The sequence below is a fragment of the Salmo trutta genome, chromosome 31, assembly GCF_901001165.1.
Source record: "Salmo trutta chromosome 31, fSalTru1.1, whole genome shotgun sequence".
Classification (NCBI taxonomy): domain Eukaryota; kingdom Metazoa; phylum Chordata; class Actinopteri; order Salmoniformes; family Salmonidae; genus Salmo; species Salmo trutta.
In genome coordinates, this window is record NC_042987.1 from 14,118,238 (window position 1) to 14,142,068 (window position 23,831).

Here is a 23,831-nt window from a genome sequence, read left to right on the forward strand (position 1 = left end):
CCCACAACCTAATGAAACATTATGGGAACCTTTAAAGAACAGACAAAATGTGTTCTGGGAACATTCTTGCAACAACAGGCAAATGTTTTATACAAACACTGTATAACCATCAACACAAGTGGACAGTTGTTGTGTTATGAGAACATTTGCCGCAACCTAATGAATGTTCTGGGAACTTTCACAAAACCAATTTTTGTTTGCTGGGATGATTGACAATTTTAAATCTGAAGTTACCTTTTTTGGCGACATGACTAAATTCCCATAGAAATGTGAGTTAACGATCTGTCATTCTCATTGAAAACAAATCTAAAAAGTGGTAGATCTGTTCTAAGTGTGTTATTTCTATGATTCCTGTTCTTACGTTTAGTTTTTGCATCTTTTACTTTCAGTTTTGTACACCAGCTTCAAACAGCTGAAAATACAATATTTTTGGATTATGGAAAAGATATTTCACAGCGGTTTAGATAGTACATTGATTCTCTACACTATTTTGTACTTGCTTGTTTTTTCCAATAAACTGAAATTATGCAAACTATTCAAATTTTTGCAACCAGAAAATGGTGGACCGATATCTGCATAGTGCATCTTTAAAGCAGAACAGAAAAACAACATTTACAACCTTTGATATTTTGACAAGACATAATACTGTCTAATAGGTGTGCTAATACTATTTCTATGGGGCAGATAGAGAAGAGTTCTCCCCTGATGCGACCAGCTGATTATAGCTCCAGTGTAATTACATTATCCGCTGCTTTATGCAGGAATGGTCTAGGTATACTCTGTGGGGACTAATTGATGAATACATGTTTAATTCATTAATCATTAGCATCACATTTGACAATTAGACATGATTGTTACTTGAATTTTAAATATGAATCCAAGCAGGGTTTGTGTATTTATATAGCGGGGGAAAAAGTCCCCTTTTGGAAGGCCAAGAGTCATACTACTTGTTAGAATGTGTCGGTGGCCTGTGTACTATCACTAAGAAAATATCTAATGAAAACATCAAAATCCTAGCAGAAGTACTTTGCCTTGTTAATCTGTTTCTGTGGTTCTGGTGTTGTTGTCGTGAATGTTAAAATGGTACACTCTCTATCCATGTTAGAATGTTCTATTTTCTAACACATTTTCTACACATTTCCAGACTGGCAATGGGGTATTCCACCTCCATGTCAAGAAACAATACAGCATTTAATCATGGTCATTTTGTCATTCTGTACTGTAACACATTGGAGGTGAACCCACCTAACTTTTATTGCCCCGGGCACTATTTCCAAACGTCCATTCTCCATTGGTAAATGTCTGGAGGTAAGTGTTTGTAGTATTGAAATACAGCACCATCCTGAGACAATCACACACCAATTACCTGTCAAAGCTATTCAACTGGCTATTCATATAGGCTGAATTTACACAAGGTACATTGCCTTCAGAAAGAATTCACACCCCTTGACTATTCCCACATTCTGTTGTGTTACAACCTGAATTTAAAATTGATTCAATTGAGATTTTGTCACTGATCTACACACAATACCCCATACTGTCAAGGTGGAATATTGTTTGTCTCATTTTCATTAAATTAATAAAACATGTAAAGCTGAAATGTCTTGATTAAATAAGTATTCAACCCCTTTTTTAATGGTAAGCCTAAATAAGTTCAGGATTAAAAATGTGCTTAACAAATCGCATAATAAGTTGCACGGACTCATACTGTGTTCAATAACAGTGGTTTACATTATTTTTGAATGACTACCCAATCTCTGTACCCCAGATAATTGCAAGGTCCCTCAATCAAGTATTCAATTTCAAGCACAGATTCAACCAAAAAGACCAGGGAGGTTTTTCAATACCTCGCAAAGAAAGACACCAATTGGTAGATGTGTAAAACAATAACAGAAGCTGAATATCCCTTTAAGCGTGCTGACGTTATTAATTAGACTTTGGATGGTGTATAAATACACCCAGTCACTACAAAGATACAGGCGTCCTTCCTAACTCAGTTGCTTTGTTGATTTTAAAACACTTAAGAGTTTAATGATTGTGATATGAGAAAACTGAGGATGGATCAACAATATTGTAGTTACTCCACAATACTAACCTAAATGGCAGAGTGAAAATAAGGAAGCTTGTACAGAATAAAAATATTAAGTAATACTGAAAAGAATGTGGCAAAGAACTTAACTTTTTGTCCTGAATACAAAGAGTTATGTTGGATTTGCCCCAAACATAATGTAACCGATGTGAAATGGCTAGTTAGTTAGCGGTGGTGCGCGCTAATAGCGTTTCAATCAGTGACGTCACTCGCTCTGAGACTTGAAGTAGGGTTTCCCCTTGCGTTGCAAGGGCCGCGGCTTTTGTGGCGCGATGGGTAATGGTGCTTCGCGGGGTGTCAGTTGTTGATGTGTGCAAGGGTCCCTGGTTCGAGCCCGGGTTGGGGCGAAGAGAGGGACGGAACCTACACTGTTACAATAACACATAACTGAGTACCACTCTTCATATTTTCAAGCATGTTAGTGGCTGCATCATGTTATGGGTATGGTTGTCATTGGCAAAGACTAGAGAATTTTGGGGGATAAAAAAGAAACCGAATATATAAACCTAGCTATAAGCTATAAGCCTACAGGCAAAATCCTAGAGGAAAACCTGGTTCAGTCTGCTTGCCAACAGACACTGGGAGACAAATTCACCTTTCAGCAGGACAATAACCTAAAACTCAAGGCCAAATCTACACTGGAGTTGCTTACCAAGATGATATTGAATGTTCCTGAGTGGCCTAGTTACAGTTTTGACTTAAATCAGCTTGAAAATCTATGGCAAGACTTGAAAATGGTTGTCTAGCAATGATTAACAATCAACTTGACAGAGCTTGATGAATTTGAAAAATAATAAATGGGCAAATATTGTATAATCCAGGTTTGCAAAGCTTACTGAAACTCCCAAAGTCATCCAATCGTTGTAATAAATTTGAAGCAATAGCCTCCCCACCTGTGGTCACTTAGATGATAGTTTCAGCACTGTTTTGATTAGGACAGCACGCCATCGTGCTGCTTTGAGACAAGTGTGTGGTCTCATCTTGATAAATCAATCAATGTCAGATTTTTGTTTTCACTGAATTGCCGTTTGTATTAGGCTACAATGTCACAAATATCTTCGTCTTCTGACGATAATGCGAAATCGTCATCGGAAAAGGTAGACCAATACGCAGCAGGTGTGCAGTTGTTCATTTTGAACATTTAATTAAATCAACACGAATACAAAACAACAAACAAGAAAACAAACGATAAACTGACAGTCCTGTTAGGCTTACTTACGCTAAACACGGAACAATCACCCACAAATAACAAACACAAACACACCCTAATATATGGGACTCTCAATCAAAGGCAGATAGACAACACCTGCCTTCAACTGAGAGTCCCAACCCCAATTAACCAAACATAGAACACACTCACCAGACTACACATAGAAATACATAAACATAGACCATCAACCAAAAACCCAGAAATACTAAATCAAACACCCTTTAAACAACCACACCACCCTGAACCACATAAAACAAATACCCTCTGCCACGTCCTGACCAAACTACAATACTAATTAACCTTTATACTGGCCAGGACGTGACAGTACCCCCCCCTTAAAGGTGCTAACGCCGGAAGCACCTTTAAAAAAATAAAAAATAAATAAAAAATAACAACCCCAAACAACAAAACAAAAATTCCCCTCTACTAAAGGGAGGGAAGGGAGGGTGGCTGCCGTCAACGACGGCACTGTGCTACACCCCCCCCCCTCCCCAACCCACCTATATCAGGAGGTGGCTCCGGTTCTGGCCTTTCCCGAACTGCCACTCTGGCAGTTCGGGGCAGTCTGGCCAGTCTGGCAGCTCGGGGCAGTCTGGCAACTCGGGGCAGTCTGGGCAGTCTGGCAACTCGGGACAGTCTGGGCAGTCTGGCAACTCGGGACAGTCTGGGCAGTCTGGCAGCTCGGGACAGTCTGGGCAGTCTGGCAGCTCGGGACAGTCTGGGCAGTCTGGCAGCTCGGGACAGTCTGGGCAGTCTGGCAGCTCGGGACAGTCTGGGCAGTCTGGCAGCTCGGGACAGTCTGGCCACTCCGGCAGTTCAGGGCAGTCTGGCCACTCCGGCAGTTCAGGGCAGTCTGGCCACTCCGGCAGTTCAGGGCAGTCTGGCCACTCCGGCAGTTGGGCAGTCAGGCAGTCTGGCCACTCCGGCAGTTCAGGGCAGTCTGGCCACTCCGGCAGTTCAGGGCAGTCTGGCCACTCCGGCAGTTCAGGGCAGTCTGGCCACTCCGGCAGTTCAGGGCAGTCTGGCCACTCCGGCAGTTCAGGGCAGTCTGGCCACTCCGGCAGTTCAGCGCAGTCTGGCCACTCCGGCGACTGTTGACTGGCGGGCAGCTCCGACGACTGTTGACTGGCGGGCAGCTCCGACGACTGTTGACTGGCGGGCAGCTCCGACGACTGTTGACTGGCGGGCAGCTCCGACGACTGTTGACTGGCGGGCAGCTCCGACTGGCGGGCAGCTCCGACGACTGTTGACTGGCGGGCAGCTCCGACGACTGTTGACTGGCGGGCAGCTCCGACGACTGTTGACTGGCGAGGCTGGGTTTACGCACTTGAAAGCTAGTGCGGGGAGCGGGAACAGGACGAGTCGGACTGGGTTGTCGCACTTCCGGGTCCGCACGAGAGACAGGAGCTGGAAACCCAGGGCTATGGAGGCGCACAGCCTGTCTCGATCTTACCTCTTGCACAACCCGCCTTGGCTGGATGGAACTAGTAGCCCTGTACGAGCGGGGTGCTCGTACAGGGCAGACTGGGCTGTGCAGGGGCTTGATGGTAGCCGTGCGTAGAGCGGGAGTTGGGTAGCCTGGTCCTCGGAGGCGTACCGGCGACCAGATGCGCTGCGCAGGCATCCTCCTACCAGGCTGGATGCCCGCTCTAGCACGGCACCTGCGAGGGGCTGGAGTAACTCGCACCGGACTGTGCGTGCGTATGGGTGAGATAGTGTGCTTCTCAGCGAAACATAGCGCTCTCCACCCCATACGCTCCTCCATATAACCACGGGTAGCTGGCTTCCGGCTCTTCCTACGCCTAGCCAAACTACCCGTGTGCCCCCCAAAAAAAATGTCTTGGGGGTGCCTCTCGTGCTTCTCCCTCAGCGCGTCCATGGCCTCGTACCTCCGCCTCTCTGCCTTGGCTGCCTCAATTTCCCACTGCGGGCGGCGATAATCCCCAGTATGATGCCAAGGTCCGGCCCCGTCCAGAATTTCCTCCCAGGTCCACTTCTCCCGCCAGTCCAACTCGAATTCCTTCTGCTCCTTCCTCTGCTGCTTGGTCCTTGAGTGGTGGGTGATTCTGTCACAAATATCTTCGTCTTCTGACGATAATGCGAAATCGTCATCGGAAAAGGTAGACCAATACGCAGCAGGTGTGCAGTTGTTCATTTTGAACATTTAATTAAATCAACACGAATACAAAACAACAAACAAGAAAACAAACGATAAACTGACAGTCCTGTTAGGCTTACTTACGCTAAACACGGAACAATCACCCACAAATAACAAACACAAACACACCCTAATATATGGGACTCTCAATCAAAGGCAGATAGACATCACCTGCCTTCAACTGAGAGTCCCAACCCCAATTAACCAAACATAGAACACACTCACCAGACTACACATAGAAATACATAAACATAGACCATCAACCAAAAACCCAGAAATACTAAATCAAACACCCTTTAAACAACCACACCACCCTGAACCACATAAAACAAATACCCTCTGCCACGTCCTGACCAAACTACAATACTAATTAACCCTTATACTGGCCAGGACGTGACATACAATGGGGTAATGGGGTAATGTTAGCTAAGTTGAGGTGAGTGCTGCTTATGATCATCTTGTCTGGTTGGCTAATTTATTACAGCATTTTGATAGCATGTAGTTTAACAAGTGGATTACTTAGTAGACTAGGCCTACGCCCGAACAAAAGCTTGTGACTTTACTGACTGATCTCCATCAATGTGATTTTGTTTCACTGAATCACCCTCTGTATAGCTATTTGGTTAATTGGTTTCTGGCTGGGGAAATAAGTGGAGGTGGAATAGCTCATCTATTACAAATTTTGTTTGCTCATCTATCACTAATCAGAAACATTTAGCTGGCATGAATGTAGCCCAAATCAAGTGTAGGCCTATTATTTTGCTCGATCGAGAATAGGCAACTCCAAAACCCCGAAGGGGTGACAGCGGTTCCACACGTTCCCGTGACACAAGTTGTGTGGGAAAATATTTTTTGTATTTTATTCTGTTATATTCCATTATATTCTTACTACAACATATATGTGTGTTGACTGTGATCGGGGGTAAGTGTGTCTTGTCTGTTTAAACCTTTTCATGCGTGAGTTCCAAATATCTCTAACGGTCACCCCAGCGTGAGTTGTTTTATGCACGTGATGTCAGAATGCACTCACTGTTCCAAAATGAGATTGTTACACAACAGGACAGTGCTGTCTGCTATTAATCTATAGGCTATGTTTCAACTTGTCAATTTCAAGTTTTATTTTCTAACAACAGTTGGAATTGAGGTGTGTTCCGCCTCCTCATTAATTCACATAGAAGTAGCCCATTTCACTGTTGCGGACAATTTATGCTTGAGGTTTTACTGAGCCAGACAAACTTCTCTCTTCGAGGAGACCCCAAGCACTTCCCCAGTGTTTCCGCAGATCAAGTATGCAGACATTTGCGCAGTCTTGCACAAGCGTTTTCCTCGTAGCACATTTTCTGTCTGATGCTCACATTGCCTTCATTCTTTTTTTACATACAAATAATAACTTTGGACATGTGTGCGTTCCTATCAAAGTAAGTGCCTTATTTTCTGTATTTTGTTGTTGTGTCTACTGTAGCATACAGTATGTGTGAATTTATGTAGCATAATGTATTTACAGTTTTATTCACACGTTTTCAAGTACTGGTGACAAATAATGCATTCTGATTGTAATGGACACCTATGGATGTGTGTAAAATCATTTTTTGAAGGTTGTACTGATTATGATGAGCTAATGATACGCTATTTGCCAGCTATGTGTGTGGCGCCATGTTTGTTGACATTATACAATGAATTCTGGATGTCACGTAAACATCTGTCAGACCAAAGATGTTATAATGAGGTGAAGGAATGGTTCAAGTAAACTTGCAGAAGTGAATAAAGGGAAGTGAATGATCGTAGACGACACACCCCCTTCAACATGCATACTGCAAACAGACCAAACTCATCTAGTCTCCACTTCTTATCTTTGGTTGACGTGAAAAAACAAACATGGTGGTGCGCACAAAATACTCATAATCGGATTACTTCAGATTTTGTGAAAGTGTTTTACTCAATTATTTCAAGGAATGGTGAGCTCACCCATGATGTGATGAATTGTACATAGTAATTGCTATTAGATCATTCATATTGTGGTTTCTGTCAGCCAAGAGTTAGCTAAATATGACAGCTTGTGTTACGTCAATCTTTCCTCAGTTAGCGCTAGGGCTGAAGTAGCCTACATTTTCCGGTTTGGATGATTGTGTTATGCTGTTGCTACTTCTATGTATGTCTGAACATTGCATCCAAAAATAAACTGGTCACATTCAGGACATAACTTTGTAAGGACTGGGTTTGTGCAAAATGTTTCTGTGAAAAAACAGTGTGGCCAGCTCAAGCGCCGGATGTTCTAAATAAGCGCTCTCATCACACCGGTTTGAGCGTAAGCTGCAAGGACGACTGTAGAATGATCAAACCCGTTCGGTGGTACGTGTCAAAGGGTTAATGAACAAAATAATTAACTATTGATTGAATTCATTTGGACGTAACATCATTTCAACTCAAAATATGCCATTCTATTTTAAAATACATTTTACTAGTCTTATAATATTTCTTAGGACCTGCATAAACTAATGAATAATGGATTTATTAATATAGACGGCCAACCACATCGGCACACCACAACAACCACTAATCGCCGGCATGCGCACGGGAGGTATAAAAAGAGAATGCAGTCAAGAATGAGGTAAAAAAATAAAATTTACAGGCAAAATACCATCAATTCTATGTGAAAGCAGCATAAGATTGCTAGTAAACACCTGCAAGTTAATAGAAATGTCCAAAATCTCTACAGCGATCATGTAGGCCTATACCGGTATTTAAAACAATTATAGAACTATGTTCATTTGACATGTTCATTTGACAAATATAAGTGCGTGGCAGAGAGAGAAAAGGAATGGTTTCCATGCTGAGTAGGAGCAGCAGCAGCAGGGCTGGCTCTTGCTGTGGCTGTTAGCTAAGTAGAAGCGATGGATTAGCGAGTAGCTACAGAGCGGCGGTAGCGGTAATGTCGTCTTGACTCTCATTTCTCTTTGGGCCGGCGCGACCATGCATGCCCTCAGAGGGCTGATGAGTCGTGACGCCGAGGCCTGACCCAACCGGGGAGTTGTTGCCATTATGTACAAGTAGAAGGATAACGAGGCATTAATGCTAATGTGGGGGACCGAAGGAGGGAGGGAGGGAGGGAGGAAAGGAGGGAGGGAAGCAGCACATCATCAACGGCTGTGGCTGTGCAATCCACCACCACTATCATCACTATCACTACACACTAACACCGCCTGTCTGATCGCCCGCCACCACCACCCCACACCCCCCTTTATGGCTCAGCCCTGTCATCTAACTATCCACCCCTCCTCAACCAGCCTCATCCTCTTTAGGAACCAGTAGGGGCCAGCCCCAGCCTCCACACCCACGCCGGGCTGGTGGCCAGTGAGACCGAGGCATGGTTGTGGTGGTGGTCAGTAAGTCAGTCCGTGCCCACTGGTTGGACTGTATGTATGTGTAGCCCAGAGCAAGAGGAAGAGTGGTTTACAATGTATAAGGAAGGAGCTGTACAGCGAGCAAACACAGGCACACACCAGCCCCTCCCTGCGCCTTTCCCACAGACGGTACATCTCTGCCGCCCATACGATTGATTAAAACTGATGGGCCTCATTAATACTTTGATACAATGCATCTGTCGTGGGTGACACCATCGGATGCGTATTAACGGAGAGGATCATATTTAAAACGGTTCCGCTGAACACTCAGAGAGAGGAAAAGGAATTAAGGTTGCACACTCTTTCACTCATAGACACATGGGTTCATTCATTTACTCTCTTTCTCTCCATCTCCTATCTCCCTCCCTCCCTTCCTCCCTCCACCCCCTGTGATTATAAAAGGTCTTTAGATCCATGGAAGTGAATGAATTACCAAAGGCAAAGACAGGGTTGTGATTCAGACGCCATGAATGACAAATTACCCCTTTGTTCCCTTCATCAATTGCATGCCTAATGAAATCAAACTCACGCCGATCGCATCAGGAGAGGAGAGGGTGCTCCAAACGGGAGAAGACCTGCCGTGATTTGTAACCTTTCTCCCCTAAGTGGAGATTAACGCAAATCGTCTTGTATTGTTCCCCTCCCGGATGCAAAAAATTGAACCTCTAGAATGGGGTGTCACAAAGATATCCTTTACTAGCTCTGCATTTACAGCTGAGTGAAACTACACTGAGTGGACAAAACATCTTTCCATGACATAGGCTGACCAGGTGAAAGCTTTGATGTCACTTGTTAAATTCACTTCAATCAGTGTAGATGAAGGGGAGGAGACCAGTTAAAGAATACATTTTAAGCCTTGTGACATGGATTGTGTATGTGTGCCATTCAGAGGGTGAACGAGCAAGACAAAATATTTAAGTGCTTTTGAATGAGGTATGGTAGTAGGTGCCAGGCGCACCGGTTTGAGTGTGTCAAGAACTGCAACGCTGCTGGACTTTTCACGCTCAACAGTTTCCCATGTGTATCAAGGATGGTCCACCACCCAAAAGACATCCACACAACTTGACACAACTGTGGGAAGCATTGGAGTCAACATGAGCCAGTATCCCTGTGGAGTCCATGCCCCGACGAATTGAGGCTGTTCTGAGGGCAAAATGTGGGGGCGTATATACCCATGCAAATACAGTAAAATAGTGAGAGAAAAATAAGAATTCATTATATAAGACAAAATCATTTTTTGTGGTTTTCCTCTTTCCGGCCCCCAGAACCACTCCTCTCCCTATCTCTCCTCTCTCCTTTCCCTCCTACAGATACATGGACACCTCTGCTCTCTTCTCCTCTACCTTTATCCTGAAGGTTAACTCTTGACCTCCACCCCCTGTCCTTCACTCTGTAAACTCCTATATCTTCTCTACCATTTGACTAATTAAGGTGGTCCAGTGGGGTCCTGATGTTCAAATCCTGGCCAGGACCCAAACAAATAAGAAAAGGCTGGGCCACAAGTGTTCTCTGCTGTCTGGTCTGTCTTTTCCACTACTGCACACTCCAATTAGCTACAGCCATGGCAGGAGGAAACATGGACCCCACTCCTCGGCCGATAGAGGACGCCCTCGTTACACACACCCCCCCCTACGCCCTCGCTATCCCCCCTCTGGGGACCACTCTGCTAATTAGTATTAATTACTCTTAATCCTAACCCCTAAATCTAATCACTGGCTTCTCCTCGCCTCTCTGGGCCTAGCTGCCAGAGCAGAGTAGAGCAGAGCAGAGCAGGCACCCTCGTAGCCAGCCATTCCAACCAGTCAGCTAAGTCTATTTATAGGCCTGTGTGGACTGGAAGGAAGGCATTGGTATTGGCAGGACACGCAAGTCAAGCCCCAACCTGATCATTGTTCCTGTGACATTACATACAACCTTGGCTGACGGAATTTAGGTCACAGCAAAAATATTACATCTGGACAAAATAAAATGTCTCTCGATGGATAATTCTTATTTTTTCTTTGAAATTGATTATTATGAACAAATGAATTCTATTTAACGGGGATCTCATTCATCAATTCCCTATTTAGTAATTGAAGGTAGATTCTAATAGCCTTACAAGCACTCCTTCAGTAATCCTATCATTGTTTTTATATTGTGTTGGCTCACCTGCATAATGAAAAATCATACATTGAGACAACTGGCTTGTAGGGACTCATTTTATGACATTGTACCATAATCTAAAGAGCTTTCACATAATTACAGCAACAAAATACATATTACATACATAAATTCACCTGTTAGGAGTATACTTTATTGTACCCTCTGGGCAGTGAATGGTATTAATGTGAAACCCCTCTGAATACTTTAGTGTCCCTAGTGTCTCTTTCAGTCCATTGAATAACCTCTATTGATTGTCTGTTGGACTGGACGTGAAGTCGATAGAGGTTTACACACAATTGGACTGGGCATCAGGTTGCTTAGCTTAAGCTATTCAGTTGATGTCCTGCAAATGACTTGGTCTGTGGTTGTTCACAGTGCTTGGTTGGGGTTTGGCTCGAGGTAGAAGTTGTTTCCTATAACCGCAGACCTAAAATCAGATGACCTTAATCCCAAACCTGACCATAACCGTTACGAGGAATATCTCACCCCCCGTTTCAGTCATTAGTGGGGAACTTCTACCTTCTCAGTTTGTCCATGTTAAAATACACCACATGACCAAAAGTATGTGGACACCTGCTCATCGAACATCTCCTTCCAAAATCATAGGCATTAATATGGAGTTGGTCCCTTTGATGCTATAACAGCCGCCACTCTTCTGGGAAGGCTTTCCACTAGATGTTGGAACATTGCTGCGGGGATTTGCTTCTATTCAGCCACAAGAGCATTAGTGAGGTCGGGCACTGATGTTGGGCGATTAGGCCTGGCTCGCAGTCGGCGTTCCAATTCATCCCAAAGGTTGTTTGATAGGGTTGAGGTCAGGGCTCTGTGCAGGACAGTAAAGTCCTTCCACACCAATCTTGACAAACCATTTCTGTATGAACCTCGCTTTGTGCATTGTCATGCTGAAACAGGAAAAGTCCTTCCCTAAACTGTTGCCACAAAGTTGGAAGCACAAAATCGTCTAGAATGTCATTGTATGCTGTAGCTTTAAGATTTTCACTGAAACTAAGGGGCCTAAACAGCCCCAGACCATTATTCCTCCTCCACCAAACTTTACAGCATTCTCCTGACATCCACCAAACCCAGATTAGTCTGTCAGACTGACAGAATGTGAAGCGTGAGTCATCACTCCAGAGAATTCGTTTCCACTGCTCCAGTGGAGGCGAGCTTTACACCACTCCAGCCAACACTTGGCATCGGGAATGGTGATCTTAGGCTTATGTGCGGCTGCTCGGCAATAGAAACCTATTTCATGAAGCTCCCAATGAACAATTCTTGTTCTGGCGTTGCTTCCAGAGGCAGTTTGGAACTTGGTAGTGAGTGTTGCAACCGAGGACAGACGATTTTTACGCGCTACCCGCTTCAGCACTATGTGGTCCTGTTCTGTGAGCTTTTGTGGCCTACCACTTCACGGCTGAGCCATTGTTGCTCTTAGACATTTCCATTTCACAATAACAGTACTTACAGTTGACCGGGGCAGCTCTAGCACGGCAGAAATTTGATGAACTGACTTGTTGGAAAGGTGGCATCGTTAAAAGTCAGTAAAGCCATTTTAATGCCAATGTTTGTCTGTGGAGATTGCATGGCGGAAGTGCTCGATTTTATACACCTGTCAGGAATGGGTGTCCACATATGAATGCACTAATTTGAAGGGGTGTCCACATACTTTTGTAGATATAGTGTACATTTGTCAAACACTTTCAAGACACTTCAAAGTATTTGAGGTGTGCTTCAAGCTTTTGGGATTATTTTAGTTGTTCTATTGTAACATGTAAACTAAATCAAAGCTAGCTTGACATATGTTTTTGACCCAGATCTGGTACAGAGGTCTAGAATGGACCCACGGTGTGGGGACTAGGCAATCCCTCTTACCTGTGGTGCCTACGCCCAGCTGCAGGGTGCTGCGGTCCTTGGTCAGCCCGTTTGTCTTGGGGCTGGCGGTGGGGGCGATAGTGGTGACCGCTCTGGGTGGTCGTTTCCCTGGCACCTTGACCGTGGTCCTCAACAGGTCAATCTCTTTCCCGTGCACGTTCTGCATGTAGTCCTGGAACACACAAACATCACAGAAACATACAGAGTCAATGTCGTCACTCTAAAACGTGGAGATTTCATTAAAAAAAAGAAAACGCAAACTGCCCCATTAGCCGACAAGAAATAACATCTCACTTTTGTTTTATGATATGACGCATATCTTTCATCCACTTCAAAGCAAAATAAAAAGTACCAAAAGCGACTGATCGACAGCTAAGAGAAGTCTCAGAACATTAGGTATCACCTGTGCTCATGCTGCCTCACAAGCTAGCTTGCTTTTAGAGGCTTAATGAGTAGACTAATGAACACAAACAGTCATTCTCTTTCAATTTGGTCATTTGATTTCCATTTAAAACAACATCACCATCCCAAGTGGATGAGGAAGGAAAGCCAAGGTGAAACGCATTGATATCAGCAGATATCAACGAGGAGAACTCTGCGCTCTGCTCGGCCTTTTACTGGGTGTGCCCCCCCATCTCTAAATCTCTCTCTTTTCCTTTATCACAGTGCCATAAAGCACTCATCTCTTCCCCTGCCTCTTCTCTAATTACCCAGCCAGCTAGCGCTCCTCATTCTCATTTCATTTTATTGCTGGAATTAACAGCCAGATCGAAGCGTGCAAAGCTATTAAGATGTGTGATTAAGCCACATTCAATTAGTTTCTACAAACAATTTAATTGATGTAGCAGATAGAATTAACAGAAGGTGATTGTGTGGATGGCTTGGCTGACTGCGAAATTAAAGGGATCCTCGCTCTCTCGTTCCATGTCTCGCTCTCCTACCCACCTTCTCTCTTTCCAGTTCGCTCTCGCTCCCAACCCACTCTCTCTCTCTATAACACCCTCTGTCTCTCTCTCTCTCTCTCTAACACCCTCTCTCTGTCTCTCTCTCTATAACACCCTCTGTCTCTGTCTCTCTCTCTATAACACCCTCTGTCTCTCTCTCTATAACACTCTCTCTATAACACCCTCTGTCTCTCTCTAACACCCTCTGTCTCTCTCTAACACCCTCTGTCTCTCTCTAACACCCTCTGTCTCTCTCTCTCTCTAACACCCTCTGTCTCTCTCTAACACCCTCTGTCTCTCTCTCGATATATAACACTCTCTCTAACACCCTTTGTCTCTAACACCCTCTGTCTCTCTCTCTAACACCCTCTGTCTCTCTCTCTAACACCCTCTGTCTCTCTCTCTCTAACACCCTCTCTTTCTAACACCCTCTCTTTCTCTCTCTCTAACACCCTCTCTTTCTCTCTAACACCCTGTCTCTCTCTCCCTCTCTCTCAATGCCCTCTCCCTCTCTCTCTCAATGCCCTCTCCCTCTCTCTCTCAATGCCCTCCGTCTCTCTCTCTCTCGCTCTATAACACCCTGTCTCTCTCTCTCAATGCCCTCTGTCTCTCTCTCTCTCGCTCTATAACACCCTGTCTCTCTCTCTCAATGCCCTCTGTCTCTCTCTCTCTATAACACCCTGTCTCTCTCTCTCAATGCCCTCTGTCTCTCTCTCTCTATAACACCCTGTCTCTCTCTCTATAACGCCCTCTGTCACTCTGTTTCTATAACACCCGCTGTCTCTGTCTCTCTCTCTCCCCTTCTCTCCCTCCCCCTCTGTCTGCTTGGTTGCTCAGAATGGGAATAAACAGGTGTCTAGTAATGTAACAGCAGTTCCTGTTCTGCCTCACCTCTGCTCAGTAAGTTAGCAGACAGACACTCCAGACAGAGCTTATAGACATCCCTCAGGTGACCTACGACCTATAATGATCTAGATCTACAGAGCTGCTAACTAGTCAATTACATACGGGTAAATTCTAAAATAAAGGAAACACTTGAGTAAATGAGGAACACAAATTATAATGAAAACAGGTACTTCCACACAGGTATGGCTCCAAGTTAATTATAAAAATGCCCAGTTGTTCTTTATTTTGGCTACCATGGATAGAAGAGAACTCAGTGACTTTGAATGAGGGGTCTCAAAGGAGCAGAGGGGGTTTAAAGTGTATGTGTGTGTGTGTGTGTGTGTGTGTGTGTGTGTGTGTGTGTGTGTGTGTGTGTGTGTGTGTGTGTGTGTGTGTGTGTGTGTGTGTGTGTGTGTGTGTGTTTCAGTCACCAGATCTCAACCCAATTGAACACATGGGAGATTCTGGAGTGGCGCCTGAGACAGCGTTTTCCACCACCATCAGCAAAACACAACATCTCTAGTGCAAGAATGGCGTCGCATCCCTCCAATAGAGTTCCAGACATTTGTAGAATCTACGCCAAGGTGCATTGAAGCTGTTCTGGCCCAACTCCCTATTTTGTCAGTTACCTGTACATCACTGTAATGCTACATTGCTCTGCTAACAATGGCTACTAAATAAATCCATTATCATGTCACGAGAAGAATATCATCAAATCAAATTGTACTAGTCTCATGCGCCGAATACAACAGGTGTAGACAGTGAAATGCGTACTTACGAGGCCCCTAATCAACAATGCAGTAAAAATGTTTTAAATAAGACATAAAAGTAACAAGTAATTAAAGAGCAGCAGTAAAATAACAATAGCGAGACTATATACAGGGGGGTACCGGTACAGAGTCAATGTGCAGGGGCACCGGTTAGTTGAGGTATTTGAGGTAATATGTACATGTAGGTAGAGTTAACTATGCATAGATAATAACAACAGAGAGTAGCAGCGGTGTAAAAGAGAGAGGGGGGGGGCAATGCAAATAGTCTGGGTAGCCATTTGATTAGATGTTCAGGAGTCTAATGGCTTGGGGATAGAAGCTGTTAAGGAGCCTTTTGATCCTAGACTTGGCACTATGGCACCGCTTGCCATGCGGTAGCAGAGAGAACATTCTATAACTAGGGTGGCTGGAGTCTGACAATTTTTAGGGCCTTCCTCGGACACCGCCTGGTATAGAGGTCCTGGATGGCAGGAAGCTTTACCCCAGTGATGTACTGGGCCGTACACACTACCCTCTGTAGTGCCTTGCGGTCAGCGGCCGAGCAGTTGCCATACCAGGCAGTGATGCAACCAGACAGTCTCGATGGTGCAGCTGTAGAACCTTTTGAGGATCTGAGGACCCATGTCAAATCCTTTCAGTCTCCTGAGGGGGAATAGGTTTTGTCGTGCCCTCTTCATGACTGTCTTGGTGTGCTTGGACCATGTTAGTTTGTTGGTGATGTGGACACCGAGGAACTTGAAGCTAATCTATGATCATAAAACCAGATTTAGTCTATTTAATGTATGTTGCAAGCAAATGACAATCCTTTTTCTAGTATGAATGTCTTTGCTGAGAAGTGTTTTCAAATTGGACTCTAAGGTCAAACAAATCTGGAGTTAATGTGTACAAATACTTCTCCAACTTTCACTAAACATATGCTAACATATGGAATTGTTTTAAGATGGTCCTACAATGGATCATTTAGCTATTTGAATTAGAGTTTTGGGGGTTATTTGATAAAATATTGAATTTGGCCTTTACTACTGTAGCCCATAGAAACGCATTCAATAACACATTCATAAACGGAAAAAAAATACAGCCAATAAAGAAATCCCCAGGAATACGGTTTGGAAGTGTGTGTCATATATAGGAGATTTACACTACCGGTCAAAGTTTCAGAACACCTACTCATTCAAGGGTTTTTCTTTATTTTTTACTATTTTCTAAATTGTAGAATAATAGTGAAGACATCAAAACTATGAAATAACACATATGGAATCATGTAGTAACCAAAAAAGTGTTAAACAAATCAAAATATATTTTATATTTGAGATTCTTTAAAACAGCCACCCAATGCCAAGAGTGTGCAACGCTGTCATCAAGGCAAAGGGTGGCTATTTGAAGAATCTCAAATATAAAATATATTTTCATTCAACACTTTTTTTGGTTACTACATGATTCCATATCTGTTATTTCATAGTTTTGATGACTTCACTATTATTCTACAATGTAGAAAAAAGTAAAAAGAAAAGAAAAACCCTTGAATGAGTAGGTGTTCTAAAACTTTTGTGTAAGTGTAGTGTAAGAAATCTCAGGAAATATGTATTTTTTGACACAAAACTACTTCCATCCTTCCCTCCGTTTGTATGAGTTACCTTCAGACGAGTCACATGACACTTTTGGAACTCGTCCATGTTCCTCAGTCTCCCCTTTCCATAGAGTGGTCATAACAGTTAGTAGCTCAAACGGTTTGGACGCTCGGTATCCCACTGATGCGAATGCGGTGGATTGAGACGAAGCCCATGCCAAAAACCTGATCTCTCTCTAGCTTAAACTGACGGATTTTGATAGGGATTTTTTTTATTATGTTGTTATGTGTCAATAGACTCTTAAGGATTAAATGCAAAGGCGAGAACTCATGAGTGGGAGTGGGAGGGGTTAGAGGTCTGTAGACCGGGACAAGCAGGGCATGAGGCAGCCGTGTCGTGCTGTGGGGGGGTCCTGACTGAGCTGTCTGCCGGCAGGCTGCAGCGGAGTGTTTAAGAGGTATTAGTGGCCCAGCGGGACTCTGACAGAGACGGATGTGGCAGGTCCCTCAGCCTCCAACAAGCGCCACGCACAGTGGCGAGCGCCATTATAAATACAAGCTAGCGTGGTGGCCCGGGCGTGGCAGGCACACAGCAGCTAGCGCCATGCATGTCTCCATTACCATAACTCCAGGACCGGGTGTAGCACGCGTGATATGAACCCGGGTCTCCCACGGGAGCAACCAACATCTTAGACTTAGACCACTAGACCAAGAGGGCAGACACTGGTTTTGCAGTTCGCAGGAAGGGCTACCTCATCACGTGACCATGAGCAACCATGCCCGACTCAAGCCCGCTACTCGGGCACCACAGAGGTGTGGGGGGGTCGAAATGACCACCATCTCTGCCTCTCTGTCCCCTCCTCCACCTTATGATCGTAATAACAGTCATCTAAGATGGACTTCTTATAATCAGAGGCTGAAAGATCTCTGCTAGCTTTTGTGTCTCCCTGGAAACCGTGTTTATAAATGTATCAATATGTGTACATAACGTTAATGTTAAATGGTTCATTTCAACTTTTTGTGAGGGACAAGCATGCACGTTGTCGTTTCTCTATTCCCTACATAGCTAAAACGGTCCACTGCAAACGGAACTATACCAAATGCAGGGATACTCACATGTAAACTTGGGTGGTAGGTGAGGAGGCCGTTGTCACAAAGTGTGACGTATTTCTTCTTCCACTCCTTATTCAGGGACTTCCCACTTCTCTTCAGAAGGATGCCCTGGAGGAGAGAGAAGAGGAGAATTAAAGGGTCAGAAAATGTCTTCCTCCAGCTAAACACAGTGGACTAAAACATATACTGCAACAAACTTGGGATGACAATGAGAACACTTGCTCTATCCTTAGATCTGACCAGAGGAGTGATTTTACAGGAGCAGGTTGCTTGTATGTATGTATGTATGTATGTATGTATGTATGTATGTATGTATAACCTTTTTCAACCTTCCAACTTATGATTCTCATTGGTCACTGTAACCTCATGGTCAATGCAACTCAACAGCGGTCACTTGAACCTTCATAATTGGTCCTGTCCTATCGCAAACTACACTCTTACAGTCAAAGTGAGCAGAGACAATCCAATTTGCCCCTTGTATGCATTCATCCCCATGTCCTGACCAGTTGAACTTTGGAGGACCTCTCCATCGAGGGATTAGGGTGTGTGATCTCCCCCTCTTCAAAGGCCTGACTTAGTCCCTCTCCTCTATTCCACCACCATTATCTTCTGGAGCCTCTTAAATCCTCAGATGGTTGGCCTTATCTGCTTGGACAATCCAGGGTAAACAATGGCAGTTCCTCTGCAGGAGTTGGCCAAACACTGGGCTCTGTGGGACTGTGAGGGTTCTCTGGGGGTATGGACCAGGGAGGACCAGGGGAGGGGCACGCTTAATTAGGGGATTACCAGGGGAGTGTTTGTGCTTTTACAGCCAGGGTTGTGTGTGTGTGTGTGTGAGTGTTAAATAGGGTAACCTCACCCTCCGATATTGTCCTAGGCTGGGCCGTCCTGCAGAGCTGTATAATTCTGATTAACACATCAGGAGCTGACCCTTGCTGACCCAGGCACCAGGCTGGGGGCCGACAATCATCCTAATCCCGGCCCCGCTCCCCCTGCCTTGATCTAGCCCTGACCTACTCATGCTGGGGCCCCAGGACAGCCTCTGTATGCCCAGAGAGAGGACCCCTATACCCTGCTGAACACATCCATAACCCCCCCCCCCACACACACACACACTGGAGGGCCCTAGCAGGCCTCTGATCATCACTTTGTGTGATGGTCTTTTCTTGAAGTTTGATAACCACTACCCAATACCTGTTTTGCCATTTTAACAATGACATACTGTTATTTGGGATACGTCAAAAGTATTCTCATGTGCAAAACCTGGTGTTTCACATACATACTGTTCATGATTTGGTCTTTGTGACCCGAAAGCTTGGTATATGAAATGACTGAAATTGATCTTAACGTGCACAGACTCTTTTCTCCATGATTTGGTCAATAAAAGAACTGTAAACACAATATAATGGCCTTATGATCACATGAAGTAAATGGTCCCGTCACAAGGCTTCTGGCGACGGCGTAATGCATGTTTTACACACAAATAATGTTATACATCTCCTGTCCTTATTGAGCCAGCCATAAATCTATACATGTAATCAGTGGACCAACATAAATTCATCACTGGTTTGAAAAGATCAATACTAATACTGAGAAGTAGTCCAATGTAGGGACTTTATACAACCCCTTAAATTCATCTGACTGTCAGAAACAAAAGCAGAATAACATTTTTTTTTAATCCTCTAATATATTTGATCAAATTGAGCTTCCATTTAAAACAATTAGAATAATTGAGTTATAATTCACATTTATATTAGAAGAATGATTTGATCACTTACAGCAACTACAGTGTTATTTTATCATGACCGAAATAGAGTCAATGGGTGCATGTCGTGAAGCCTTTTTTTATTTTTTTTAAAATTGCGTTTCACCTTCTGTCTCTCCTTCCTTCCCTCCCGCTCTCTCTGACTCACACTCAACCATGATCCCCATGTTCAGGCCTTGTGACAAAGGAGACCCGGCCGATCGCCAGACGCACTCTCCGTGTCCAGATAATTGCCATATCTACACAGAGGAGATAGCGTCTTCCCTTTCCATTGTCACGCTCCTGGAAGAAAAGCTGCATCCTGCCACAGTGGCTGAGTGATAGCCCGGGCCCTTTGTGACAGCCAGCCGGAGGAGAAAAGGAAGAAGAGAAGAGGGGTTTGGGAAAGGGGGAAATAGAGAGAAGAGAGCGAAGGCCAGAATAATTTTTTTTTTTAAAGTGTTGACAGCTCCACGGCAGTGAGTGTGTTGTTGCCTTTATTTCAAATGTTTACAGATAGGGAGGGGGCTCAGGGTCAGTGGATTGAGGGAGGGGAGGAGGTGGGGTGGGGGGTCAGTGTATAATTTGCCCAATAGGGGTAATTAAGGTAACATTGGCACTTTGATTTTCCGTATTGTACAATTGACTGGCCAAGGCAGGCCATAAGCTACTCTTAATAGCCCCCACCCACCCACCACTCTTGGGTAGATCATGGGACGAGAGTCTTATCTTATCGTCTTATTGTAAGTTGCTATGATACCTACCAAGGGAAGAGGCCCTACTTCAGGCCATCATCATATGAGTAGAATGAATGGCAGAGCTCACAGTAAGTATCTTTTGGGGGGGGGGGGGGGGGGGCGGGGGTGATCTTTAAGATCTCTGTCAACTGACCTCTCTCTCACCTGACCCTGCTGGTCTAATCCCCTTAAACCTGACTTAACCCTGGTCAATGATATGGAGGGAATTGCAATGGTCATTACAGTTACATTCTGATTGGGATCAAATGAGACTCAATAAAAAGGTTTGCATACATTATATTTGGCTTGTTTGGCAATGTTTCGTTGCCGATTTATTTATTTGGCCATTTCTACTATGTGTTTCATCTGTCATCTTATACTTGTAATCATTCTAAATGTACAGGAATGTGGACAGTGTCCTGAACAGCAGAGAATGCTTGGCCTACCACGTTGAAAGCCAAGTGTATACTTTGACCGTTCCCGTAATTCCCGGTTAAGAAGGATAATGCTAGGATTAGGATACTGACCCTTGCTGAAAGCCCTCATATAATCAGGAGAGAATAGTAATCAATGTGTCAATCACGCCTCATCCTGGTTCTTAGTACAAATTATGCCAACTCAGTGTGATGTTTGATTCCACTGTACTTCATACAGGCTATTTAGCTTCACTTGAAAGGAAAATGTATACTAAAGACTATTTCTTAACGTTTTCTGTTGAAAAACAACATCCAAAGTATAAAGTCGATGTACCTTTGAGAAAGACACTTAACCCTAATTGCTCCTGTGGCGGCAGGTAGCCTAGCGGTTAGAGCATTGGGCCAGGTTTCTGGATCGAATCCCCCGAGCTGACAAGGCAAAAACAAAACCTGTCGATCTGCCCCCTGAGCAAGCCAGTTAACCCACTGTTCCCCGGGCGCCGAAGATGTGGATGTGGATTAAGGCAGACCCCAGCACCTCTCTGACTCAGAGGGGTTGGGTTAAATACGGAAGACACATCTCAGTTGAATACATTCAGTTGGACAACTGACTAGGTATCTCCCTTTCCTGTAAGTAAGTAATGTGTACACACTTAAGGTTAAAAAAATATGTTGTTTTGAGCAAAATTGTTGTTTTTTTTTTAGACAACTGCAAACTTTAAGAGTTGGCAATTCAAGGAGTTGGTCTGATGTCGTCTGCCACCCTCCTTACTCGTGGGAACAATAGAGGAGTAATGGAGGAGTAATGGAGTCCACCCGACCACCTTGTGCAACGTCATGTCATACCTGAAACATCTATTGAGATGTGCCTTTAAGTAAATCAGGTGATCAATGAGGCGAAAAGGAGACTGGAGTGCATATTCAAAGACTATTAAAACTATATTTGAAGCTTGGTTACATAGACAAGCTTGTGATCCTTACACTTGCGTCGACAGTTTTCAGTGTTTTATTGGAATATTATAATTACTCAAAGTGTTTTCGGGAATTTATTTCTGGGGATGAGGAAAATATGGTGATTTAGAAGCTTACGTTTTGTTGGGAAATTAAAAGACAACAAAGTGAGCATTTTTCTAATAACATTTGAAGGTAAAATAAAATACATCGGATGGATATAACAAATACTGCCTTCAACCAAATTACAAGCCACAATCTCTAATGCTGAAAATAATGCCTTGTCAATATGACACCTAAATACTACAATGCGATTGCATAATATATTACAAATATATTACAAATATACAAATGTAGAGTCTAAATCTTCAAACCCATCCAACCTAACAGCTACACATCCAGAAAGGAAGTAATCTAAAGATTATGATCTGTATGTCTTGATACTTTGCAGGGAAATTCTCCTTTTGATGTTCCTTTTCCTTTCATTCTAAGAACCCTCAGGGCTCAGACAGCACTACTTGCAATGGGATTCTAATGATTACAAGCTTTAATGCTTTCTTTCATTTGTAATGTGGTATCACATCGCCATCTAGTGGTTGTAAAGTTGTATGATTCAGCCCACCCACAAAGCAAACATTACCTCAACACTAACATAAACACACTGGCCAGATAAGGAATAGTATGCTCAAAACTTTAAAAAATATACATACATTTTTAAATACACTCCCCCCTCCGTATGTGTTTGGACAGTGAAGCAAAAATGTCTAATTTGGCTCGATACTCCAGCATTTTGAATTTGAGATCAAATGTTGCATATGCAACAGTACAGAATGTCAACTTTTATTTGGGATATTTTCCATAGAGATCCTATTAAATTACAATTAAATGTAGTATTCTAATTCCTATGGTATTTGGACCAATTCACTCATACTGTATTAAAGTAGTCAAAAGTTTAGTATTTGGTCCCATTTTCCTTGCACACAATGACTACATCAAGCTTGTGACTCAACAAACTTGGTGGATGCATTTACAGCTTGTTTTGGTTGTGTTTTTCCCAATAGGAAGTGAATGGTGAATAATGTACTGTGTAATTTATGTAACTTTTATTGGAAGTAAAAATAGAAGACTTTTGTGAACAATTCTACGTGAACGTGGATGCTACCATGATTGTGAATAATCATCACTGAATAGTGAATGATGAAAGTTACAGAGGGACAAAGATCATATCCCTGAAAAATGCTAACCTCCCCCATTATTGGTAATGGTAAGAGGTTAGCATGTTTTGTTGTAGCCTCCGTAACTTTCTCACTCATCCTTATTCATGATTCATTCATGATTTTTCTTAATCATGGCATTATCAGGATTATTTAGAAGAAGAGTTCAGAAACATCTAATATACTCACAAAGAAAATGACTCCAGTCATCATTCAGTTCCTATTGGGCAAAACATCACTCCAGGTTAATTGCGTAATGCCGGTTCTCTGAGAATATGAGTGAGATGTCTCACTATGGAAGAACCAATCACACACATCTGCCGGAGTCACACATGTCGAGTGGCGAATGAGCTGAGCCCCTCCCTCTTTATAAGGAGCCACGTGCACTCGCCCCACCATCTGGTTATTCTCTCTTCCTTGTGCTCTTGCGAGCAGGGAAATGCGGTGCGACATCTCACTCATGTTCTCAGCGAACCGGGCTTACGCAAGTAACCTTGAGTTCTCTTTCAAATACTAGTTTCAATGTCTCACTGGATACAACCAACTCCCATATAGCAGACTCTCCGAAGCCAAGGCAGTCGCTACAGTCACCCCTCAAGAGGCTCTGACACTGAAGAC

The 23,831-nt window shown here is 43.7% G+C and overlaps 1 protein-coding gene across 2 annotated transcripts in view; it reads right to left on the minus strand.

The window, feature by feature from the left end:
- The window catches only part of LOC115169596 (arf-GAP with GTPase, ANK repeat and PH domain-containing protein 3), a 222,258-nt gene that overhangs the window by 61,021 nt on the left and 137,406 nt on the right, over positions 1-23,831 (minus strand). For both annotated transcript variants that reach the window (XM_029725358.1, XM_029725357.1), the window contains exons 10-11: positions 18,155-18,259; positions 12,873-13,044 (exon numbers count right to left, since the gene is read on the minus strand). In XM_029725358.1, coding sequence (XP_029581218.1) covers positions 12,873-13,044; positions 18,155-18,259 — 277 coding nt within the window. The remainder of the gene's footprint in view (positions 1-12,872; positions 13,045-18,154; positions 18,260-23,831) is intronic.